Source organism: Haliaeetus albicilla, chromosome 11, assembly GCF_947461875.1.
Source record: "Haliaeetus albicilla chromosome 11, bHalAlb1.1, whole genome shotgun sequence".
NCBI classification, from domain to species: Eukaryota; Metazoa; Chordata; class Aves; order Accipitriformes; family Accipitridae; genus Haliaeetus; species Haliaeetus albicilla.
The window spans coordinates 16,698,533-16,708,855 of NC_091493.1; the positions used below are offsets into that span (position 1 = coordinate 16,698,533).

General features: G+C 43.3%; 1 protein-coding gene across 1 annotated transcript; it reads left to right on the forward strand.

The window, feature by feature from the left end:
• Positions 1-491: 491 nt before the first annotated feature.
• On the forward strand, positions 492-7,019 carry COMTD1 (catechol-O-methyltransferase domain containing 1). Its single transcript, XM_069796269.1, has 7 exons — positions 492-629; positions 1,940-2,073; positions 2,894-2,999; positions 3,845-3,963; positions 4,226-4,280; positions 5,734-5,867; positions 6,633-7,019. The coding sequence occupies exons 1-7, from the start codon at positions 548-550 to the stop codon at positions 6,783-6,785; spliced, it is 783 nt and encodes a 260-aa protein (XP_069652370.1). The 5' UTR covers positions 492-547; the 3' UTR covers positions 6,786-7,019.
• Positions 7,020-10,323: the final 3,304 nt, after the last annotated feature.

Here is a 10,323-nt window from a genome sequence, read left to right on the forward strand (position 1 = left end):
GATAAGGAATCTGCTCGCACCTCAGCTGCAAAAAACATCTGTGCTAAGGGAAGGAGAGAGCATTTCCAGGGCTAACTGGGGGCCCAAGTGTCTCATGAGGACATTTCTCTTAAGAGCTCCGCCGTCGGAGCTCGTTATCAAGTCCACACAACACCTGGGTGTGTTTTAAAAGGAAGACTACAGCGAAGGCATACCAGAACCGGCCTCTGAGGAGGTGGCAGCACGAACCCCAGGTGCTGCTTTTGTCACTTTACACGCCGCTACAGAGTATGTCGCTCGAGAGGAAGGCGCGCGTCTCCCGCGGGGTGCCCAGCCCCCGGGCACCTCGGGGCGCGGGTGGTGCGCGTAAAAGCCACCCAAATCAACCAGAGAGCCGGCTCCCAGAGGACGCGGCGGGCCACCAGCCACGGTCACCGGCGCCCCGCCCCGCCGGGAGGAGGAGGCGGCCCGGGGCCGCCCCGAGGCACGGCACGCCACGTGCCGCCCGGCCCCGCCCCGCGCGTGACCGGCCCGGCCCGGGCCGCGCCGCGCCGCTCTCGGCCCCGAAATGCCCCTTTTCAGCGTGCCCAAAGAAGTGGCCGTCGGGACGGCGATGCTGGGGGTCGCCTTTGCCACCGGGATGCTCGCAGGTAAACGGCGCCCGCCCCAAAACTCACACGCGGGGGTGAGGGCTGCGCCTTCCCCTTGCCCCCCACCGGGGCCGGACCGGGGACCGCGGCAACCCGGGCAGGCCCCCCCTCGGTTGCGGGCGGTCGTCGGGGGAGCATCCCCCTTGGCGCTCCCCTGAGCGGTGCTGGGCCGGGCCGGGCCGGGATTTCGCTGAGCCGCGGCGGTAAATACAGTGATGTATTAGAGGCCGAGCCGCTCCCTGTAATCCAGCCACTGCAGCGTGGGGTCAGGGAGCCGGCCGGGTCGGGGCCAAGGTCCCAGCAAAGGCGAGGGCACGCTCCCAGCCCGGGCCCTGCCTGCGTGCGCTTGGCCAGCCAGAAAACGCCGTGGTGGCGTCCTGGTCGCGGCTTTCTCTTCTGCTAGCGGTTTCGTTTCCATTCCCCGGGGTGAGAGGAAGTGCGAGCCCGCGATCAGGCTGGGGAAGGAGGCTGGCGTCGGGCGTGTAACGCAGCCCCTTGCTTACTCACCCTTTGACGTCAGGCAAGGTGCTGAAACAATCTACACCTCGGTGTGATCGTCTGTAAAATAGAGCCATTAACAGATAATAAAATAAAAACCTCGAAATAAAAGTGTTCTTTAATAGCAAACAACTATCAGGAGACAGGGAACTGAATTTTTTGTTGTTACTTATTTAAAATACTAAATGTTTGCCCGTTTGGTAAAAGAAGTATTGGGCATCAAAGCTGAGAGCAGCTCTGTATTTAAGTAGACAAGCAATAGTCCTTCAGCTTTCAGCACCTACTTTGTTCGCACACTGGCTTTGTGCTAAAAAAGTCATTGAGCAACGCCATATTTCCCCTGGCTAGAGGGCAGGATGCTGTCATGTGGAGAACACAGGGCTTGAGAAGATGCATCAGCTGATGGTCCTAAAGACCAGCAGCCTCTATCCATCTGCAAAACAAGGTCCCCAGACTAAGAAAATAGCGTGCCTCATTCACGCTTCTGTCCTTATACTTTCCCTTTGAGTTTTGATGTGGTTACTGACAGCTTGTAACTGTCAGCATGGTCACTGAAAAACACAGTACGCAAGCCTTTCCCTTTCAGCCTTCGCAGACTTGAGCTGGACATCTTAGAGGTTAAAAAGGAGGAAGAAAAAAAAGTTATAGCCCACTGAGCTGTCCAGCTACATTGCATTTTCCTTTTTCACTAGATTTTTCAGAGCAAAGAACTCTTAAGTATTACTAAAGGTTAAAGTGCTTGCTTTATTTAAGCAGACCATAACTGAAAAAGATAAAAGTTCTTATTATTCCTTTTTTTTTTTTTTTGGCAGGTAAAAGATACCCTTCTTTAGTTTTTGGGACACTGAAATCATCCAAGAGTATTATTGGGAAAAGTAGTCCCCTCTGGCAATACATATTGGATCACTCTTTGCGGGAACATCCAATTCTAAAGAAGCTGCGACTGGTCAGTATTTTATCTCCCAACACAGGTTTTCTGTTTGCTGCTGTTACTGTTCCACGAGGACCTTTTGGTATTGCCCACACCTCATCCTGAACTGCTTGACTCTTTGTGATATTCCTTCCTCCATCTTATTTGCATACACAGTAAAATTTGTTTTGAACTGGTAATACCCAGACTTTTCCATGTTCAGGGCTACCTAAATGAGTATTTAATAGTATCAACATACTTCTTATCCATGGGTCATAAGTCGATGTGATTTTGACTTGAACAGATTACTTCTGTTCATTTTAGTTGGCATATAAGGAAACTCAGAGCTCAGAGATGTGATGTCCTTCTGCGCTGTGTAGCCAGAACCACGTGGTCTGACCTTTGGCAACAGACTTTAACCTAGCAGTTCATAAACCCATCCTACATGTCTTAGAGGAATAAGGGCATGAGTACAAAGGTTATAATTTTAAAAAAAAAAAAAAAAAAAAGTGCATCTGTTTATGTAAATTCACAGAAATAAAAGGCTTCCACAGTCAAGGTTCCTCTGTGGTTCTTCATCAGTTACGGCTATTGCCAAGGTTGCCACAGCCATGGTAACTTTGGGGCATATTACTGCTTTGAATGATTAGCCACTGCTTATGACATACACCCTGCCCTCCTTAGTTACTGTTAAATTCAAACTGATTTCTGGCTCATAGATGGAGCACGAAGCCATCTAAACTGAGAAAGGTAGGAGCATCTGTTTTTCCTAGAGTTTCTCTGAGTTTTTGCCTTAGGATATTGTTTTGGAAGCTTTGGGTTTTGTTTGTTGTGATGTGTTTTTTCCCCTTTCTAGCTCACTGCTGATCATCCCCGGAGTAAAATGATGGTGTCCTGTGACCAGGCTCAGCTTATGGCAAATTTGGTCAAACTCATTAAAGCCAAGAAAGTTCTTGAAATAGGTAAGAGTGTCATTTTGTCCTCTCTGGAGTAGAATGAAGCTCCTGGCTGTGCTTCTCCAAATACAGCCATGTTTACATAAGATATCTGAACATAGTACAGCACTACATACCTGTCTTGGCAAACAGGTGGGCAAACTACAGTGTGAAAAGTAGTGTCTAATTTGCATGTGCTTGCAACTTTGTCTATCTGTCCATTCAGTAATTCTGGCATCAGCATGGATGTCTCATCGACTCTGAGACAACCTGAAAAAATAAGATCAACAGATCACTTGAGTCTCCAGTGGTTGCAAAACAAGGTGTATTCTTTCCTTCCTGTATCAGTTTCTTGCCAGAAAGAAGTGTCTTGCTGCACAGGCCCTGCATCCAATCCACTTTCCTTGATGCACCTACATTAGCAGGATGGCCCAAAGCTAGACTGATGCTGAACATTCAGGTGTGGGTTCCCACCATCTTCATTCTGGCCTGGCTGTTATGGTGCCCTGGTATTTTGCTGCTGGTCCAGTCCCTTTGGCTCCAGATTTAGCTCCACTTTTAAATCAGGGTGTTCCTCAGAGGTGCAGGACCAGATGCTGCCCTGTGTGTCCAGGAGACTTGTGGGAAAAACCAACATTAAGCTTTGCTAAAAGACTGATTTAAAAAAAAAAAAAAAAGTAAAAATTCCTCCCAAACCACCATTATGTTAAAATGGTAGAATGGAGGAGAAAACCTTTTGTGTCCATTAACAAATTGCCATCCTTGACTTCTTTGGGGTTTTTATTCCTGAAGGAAGCCCTGTAGTTCACTATTTATCTTTTTTCTTTTCCTCACAATATGGTAAGTGTTGATGACTCTTATGATTTTCCTAGGTGTTTTCACAGGTTATAATACCTTGAATATGGCACTTGTCCTACCAGATAATGGCAGAGTTATTGCTTGTGATATAAATGAGGACTATGTTAAAATTGGAAAGCCACTGTGGAACGAGGTAAGCAGCATCTCTTCTGTCACATGTTTGGGACAGCTGCATTTGCATGTCAAGGGATTTTGGTATCTTAGACTTACTTGCATATTCACACAGAAGCATTCCTGTCATTAAAGAAGGCTGAGATGGTTGGATTTGGAAAGACAAATAAGTGCTGTCTGGAACCTAGAAATAATAGGGAAAAATATCTGAACTGCCTGAGTGCAACCTACTAACATGTTATTTCTTGACCACTTTGATCAACTCTTTGTTCTTTTCATTCTAGGCAGGAGTAGAGCATAAAATTGACCTGCGGATTAAGCCAGCAATTCAAACACTTGGTAGGTAACCTAAAATACTTTTTTTTTTTTTTAATCCCTCCCCTAGAAAGAGGAGATGGATATAATACTGATGAAATCTAAGACCAAATATGCTTGTGGATGTGATCCCTTTGCTAACAGTGGGACAGCTTCTCTTATATTTAAAAAAAGAAAACTTGGCAACTTCAGAAGCTCTGTTTTCCTATATGCTAGCAGAGAGGAAGAAAACACTTGTCCTCTGTAGTGGGCTGTACTGGTTACTCACCTGTCCTGTCCATTGCCTTGTTTAATCTATGAAATACTATTGTCAGCTGCTTCTGGGAAAGCTGATTAAAAGAGATTAATTAGACAAAGCCCAATTTCTCTATCCATTGTCCATTCTAAGCAAGTATTTCTTTGTTATAGACAGGAAGAGTTTTCTGAAAGGGCTGAGGTGCAGAAAAAAATACAGAAGCCAATATAAAACTTAGGGTATAACAGTTTAATTGTGTCCAGAGGAGTTCAAATTTAGGATGTGCCAAAAGCATGCAAGGCTATTAGAAAGGCAATGACTTTTCTCATTCAAGAAAAGAGAAGACGTGGGGCAGAGTGAATATTAATAAATATTGTGAAAATGCAAGAACTTTGCTAGGAATTGAGAATGTGGAAAAAGGTTTCCAGCAAAGGTGTTTGATGGATCCACAGATCCATCCATAACCTTGTATTACTTCCAAATTCATCCATCCTTTCTAAAGAGGCAAATGCTAGCAGCCTGCTAGGAGGCGCTGTACTTGAATTCTGATGGACAGATTTGTCTAGGCAATGCTTCAGACAAAAAGATCCTCTGTTGGCAGAGGATAAGGGCAGGTGAGAACGGTGGCCAAGAACCTTAGGAAGGCAGCAGTCAGCCCCTCCGCAACTGGTGGTTTGGAGTTCTTGGTCGAGAAGTCCATTTAGGAGAACTTAAAACTGAATTCCACTTGCCTTGGCCCAGAGAGGGACTACTTACAGCAATCCTTTGCTGTGATAAAGATCTCTGACAGGGTTTGTTCCTGACTTGTATCATGGTACTTGATCATCAACAAGAAATTAGCATTTAAGACTTGTTCATAAATGTGAGGAAAATCCTAATCTACTTAAGAACACAGTTCTCAGTCAGCTCAAAAACCAGCTGAAGGTGTAGAGTGTGTCCAGTTCCAAACTGCTTGACTTGTTTTTACTGCACCTTTCAGCAGTCCCAGCTCTATCCTGCAGGTTTAGAACTACTCCATGATCTTCGAAGTAGGCAGAACTCAGTAACTGAGTGGTTTACGGTATACATCATATCTAGATTGGTTTCTGTGGGGTAAGCTTTTCTAGTAATTAGCTGTAGATGAATAGGCTGCCTGGTCAAGGCACCAAAAACATTATTTAATGAGAACTTTGACACAAATGGATTACTTCCTCCTACACAGCACTAACCGAGGTATAACAACTCACTTTGTTGCTCATCTAGATGAACTGTTGGCCAGTGGAGAAGCGGAAACCTTTGACTTCGCTTTCATTGATGCGGATAAAGAAAGCTGCAATGAGTACTATGAAAAATGTTTGCGCCTCGTAAAGAAAGGGGGAATAATAGCTATTGATAATGTAAGTACTGCAGTTGTGGTGGTAGTAGCACAGGGAGTTACTGCTTTTGCCTCTGGGAAAGGACAAAAAAAAGTCACAGTGAGATTCTAGTAATGTGATTTCTGACCAGCAACTCAGTTGCCAATTGCAACATGTTTGTTCCATGTTATACAAAGGAGGCTTTTAAAATTCAACATAAATTCCTAAAGTAAGCTATATGGAACACTAATATAAGCAAGGAATAAAACCCTATAGAAGTAAGAAGTAATGTGTTAAATTTATGTTAGTACATAAACAGCCTGTGATAACCGAAACTTATCAAATTTTTTGTAATTCATTACAGAGAACGCTCTGTATCATTCTGATTTGTCTTGTAGTGCGTTTTCTACTATGTACAGTACTTACACAAGATCAAAGGTAGCACTTGTAATCAGTAACTAACTACTACTAAGTTATCAATTAATAAATTACTAGAAACAAAGAGTGATGTTAAACTTCAGGTACCTTCAGGGTCATGGTGGCAGCTGAATAGGGGCTTTTAAAAATACCTATGTTTAACCACATCTCTTTGGCTTCCGATTTGCAGTAGAAGTACAATTAGCCAATTCTGTGGGCTCCCAATCCCACTTGCTTATGAGAGCTCCATGTCAGAGACCACTAGAAATCTGAAATACAATAAATAATATCAATTTCTAGAAAATATGCAGGACCTTTTCCAAAGCTTCCTTTGTGGTCCAAGGAACATATTGGAACAAATGAGGTTCATGACACTTCTTTTTTCAATAGGTCCTTTGGAGTGGAAGGGTGCTAAAACCAAGAAAGGATGACTTGGCAACCCAGAGCATCCACCACCTCAATGAGAAGCTTCTCAGAGATGCACGAGTAAATATCAGCATGCTCCCAATGGGGGATGGAGTCACATTAGCGTTCAAGTTGTAACTGGAGGAAGCCCAGCAGACAGGAAACAACAAGCAGCATCAAATCATCAGGAAAAATCCAGGCAGAACAGTATCAAAAATGGTTATTTAACCTATATCTCCACTGGGTAGCATAGCCTGGGAAAGTAGACTTTAGGAGCAGCAGGATCCTAAGGGCAGCTGAGTTGGGAAGAGAGACTTATTTTGAGATCTACTGTGGTTTCTTATTTTAATTATAATAAAGCAAGTAAACTTACCTGAAGTTGTCCTTGTAAGACAGCGGTTGGAAAAAATCTCCCTCTGTAGAACGACTGAGTTCCAAGTGAGTCAATACAACAAAGTCATTTGCTGTCCTAAAAGAGGCTTCTGAGTAGCAGAATAATCAGTCCTACCATCAAAAGGAAAAGAAGTGGACTTTACAAATGTTAAAAGTCATAATAGAAAAATGGGTTTTTAATGAAATGTACATGACATCAAGGAGATTGCTAGCCTTCTCAAACTAATGATATTGAAAGCGGCTGGTAATCCTTGCCTCAATATACACCATCTGGAGGAAAAAAAAAAAAGAGCTGTCTTTAAAAGCATGTCAAAAGACAAACAGGATTTCCAACACAGAGCACTACCTAAAATCTTTGTGTGCGAGGACTGGGTTTCTTTAACCTAGGTAACAGTGCAAGTTCTGACTTTTTTGAAGTCAGAATGAGGAAGGGCAAATGGGCAAGAAGAAAACCAAAACAATTCTTTCTCCTTCCTCTCTCCCTCCCATCTGCCCACAAAGAAGCAACTTGTTAGGTGCTTGTTTCCTAGAAAGCTGCAAGCACAGAGCATTGGTGGCAAGTCTACAGAAGGAAAATTATGATTGTTTGAGGATGCAGTACAGCTGTTAACTGGCTATTCAGATAATTACTGCAAGCAGAAATTCCCTTCCCTAGGTAGCATGTAACAAAATGATGCTTTTTCCACACCCTAGTGAAGTATTTTTCCTACCGTATTTGTAACTCCTAGTTAACTTCATTTGCTGTTGTCGTCCATTACTCTTGTTTCATCCTGATGCATTCTATAAAATTTTTCATCAAGAAACAGTAGTTGAAAAAGCTCACCTTACCTGGGACCAATGAAAGAGACTTAAGGGAGCAGGAGGCACATTCTGTTCGAGCTAGAGAATAAGAATCCAACTACTGACTTCTTTCCACAGTGAATTACAAATAGCAATAACTAATCTTTAGGGCTTCTTATTTCAGCCTGAAATTCTTATTACAGAGAAAACCTTACTAACCAAGAAACAGAAACTAGCATTTTACAGACAAAAGCTCCACTGGCTACTGTTTTGGGGGACTGATACACTGGAGGGGTAGCATATGTATATTGAGGACAAAGGTCACTTTAGATTTGTTGGCTTCCTGTAGGGATGCTGTATTACAGCTAAGAGAATCCTTCTTCCATTTGGTTAAACAATGCACTTGAATGACTCAAGGCACTGGGGGACAAAGATTTCAAGTCTCAAAATTGTTAGAACTGGCTACTTGGCTCATGTTTTTGAAGTTTCAGCTGGGTGGCTTGGGTTCTGATAAGGTGCAGACGTTCAGGGCACAGGTCTTACCTGTTTCAGACACTCGTGGTAGTATACTGCAGTGGAAGAGTAATGAAGAAAGGAAGTGTTGCCCGATGGTTTCAGAGTATGACTACGAGTGAGATCTCAATATTTCTGTCACTTCACTTAAAACCCTGATTCAGCAGAGCATGTCAGGATGTACTTAAGTATTTTGCTGAATTGAGAACTGGCTGCTGTAAAGTAAAATACGTGCCTGGGAGAAGGCCAGGACAAGGTGTATATAGCCCTTAAATGAGATTTTAAATAGGACATAAAGCTTGCCCGATTTCTTTTTTGGGTACAGTTTTACCCTCAGAGCTTCAAACCTCTGTGTGCCTCAATTTTCTTATCTGTGTAAAAGAAATAACACCTTACCAAAGTCTTAATGACTATAATAGCTTTCAGATGGAGTAGCTAAAGAAATATACAAGATCATTTCCATGCAAAGCTTCTGGCTGTGTTCTACATTACAATTTTACTTTTTAAGTAGATAACAAAAAATTGTAAGGGTTACAAACACAAAATGGGTCACTTTAACAGCTGGGGCATCCTCTCAAATATTCCTGCTTTCAGAGGCTGTAGGCTGATAATCATTAGCAAGCTACAAGCTGTTAAGAATACATACCCTGGCCTAAAAGTTACCATGGTGGCCTTTCCCAAACACGCAAAAGTCCCTGGAATATTGATCACAGACTTGGTAACTATTTTGCTACTAATTTCTGAGTTGCAAGAATCCTCTCAGTAAAGGCAAACCAAAAATGGGCGAGCACCATGAGTATTTTTGCAAGAAAGTGCCAAGTAAGTTTAGCAACATTCAAAACCAGATAAAAACAATCATAGTTAGTGAATTCAAAAACTCCTGTTCCTTGAATGGTGAAAACTGGCAAAGTCCCCATCACCTATGCTAGAGGAAGGCCTATCAAGTGCCTGAGGCTGAAGCTGTGTGCAGCGGGCAAGCACTTTGCCTCTGCTTTGGGCTCTGCTCCATTTTAAATATGCAGAGCATAGTGTGAGCATTTAATCAAACCTGTCTCCATCCTGATCAAGTAATTACTATTAGAAAGAATAGCAATGTGTCCCTAAACTATAGATTGATGAGCCATCTGTAGGCTGAAACAAAGAGCAGAAGGAAGCTTAATTGAATCAAATATTTAGAATACATTACACTCTATCTTGTAGTTACTCAGAAGCTGGCCTTCTCTTCAGACTTCTGTCCTGCACATCTGGAATTCATCACTACTAACTGCATTTAATCCTTCAACCTTACTATAAAGTGACTGCTGATAATATATAATTATGGTTTAATTCAAGTGGTGAATCAGCTTTGGGGAATTTGTGGGGACAATGGGAATTTAGGCTTTCATTAGGTGGTGAGAGTGGACCACAAGACAATGCAGCACAAGTCTTTGTCTCTCTCTGATGGTGAGATCATGTATGGAAGCTTATGGGTCTGCTCACCCCTCCCAGGTAACACTACACCTACCTGAGCTACTGCTCACACTGTAGAGGCTCAGGATTTTCCACCCCTAAAGAGGAGCTGACCTGGGGGCACAGCTGTTGCCCAAACCTTACCACCCAGCTGTTCATGCACCCTAGAGAGGCCAACAATGTGACAAATGTACGGTTAGGACTTGCTTTGAAGGAAATGGGGCTGAAGGATAGTGCATTTAAAAAAAAAAAAAATTCCCCCTAGTGCAGTAACTCCCAGAAACCACCATGGGAATGAAAGCTGCTGGTCAGGTATCTCAGTCCCTGCTCCAAAGATGTCACATTTGAAACATTGTGGTGAGATATTTGGATGGGTGACAGGGAAAGGAACAGAAGGCAGTTTCAGAGCAGACTTTGCATCTCTACTAGCTAATTAAATGAGCAGACAACACTCTCTCAGCAGTGCTGCCACGCTCCCCGCTTTGTGCTGGCCCTCCCATATACCCAGAGGAAAGACAGCAAGAGCCTCAAGTTACCTACG

Bases quoted from the DNA above. Each gene is read 5' to 3' on its own strand.
- COMTD1 (XM_069796269.1), top strand. From the start codon at position 548: ATGCCCCTTTTCAGCGTGCCCAAAGAAGTGGCCGTCGGGACGGCGATG. The intron at 4,281-5,733 runs GTAGGTAACCTA...TTGCTCATCTAG, and splicing joins GCCAGCAATTCAAACACTTG to ATGAACTGTTGGCCAGTGGA. The intron at 5,868-6,632 runs GTAAGTACTGCA...TTTTTTCAATAG, and splicing joins GAATAATAGCTATTGATAAT to GTCCTTTGGAGTGGAAGGGT.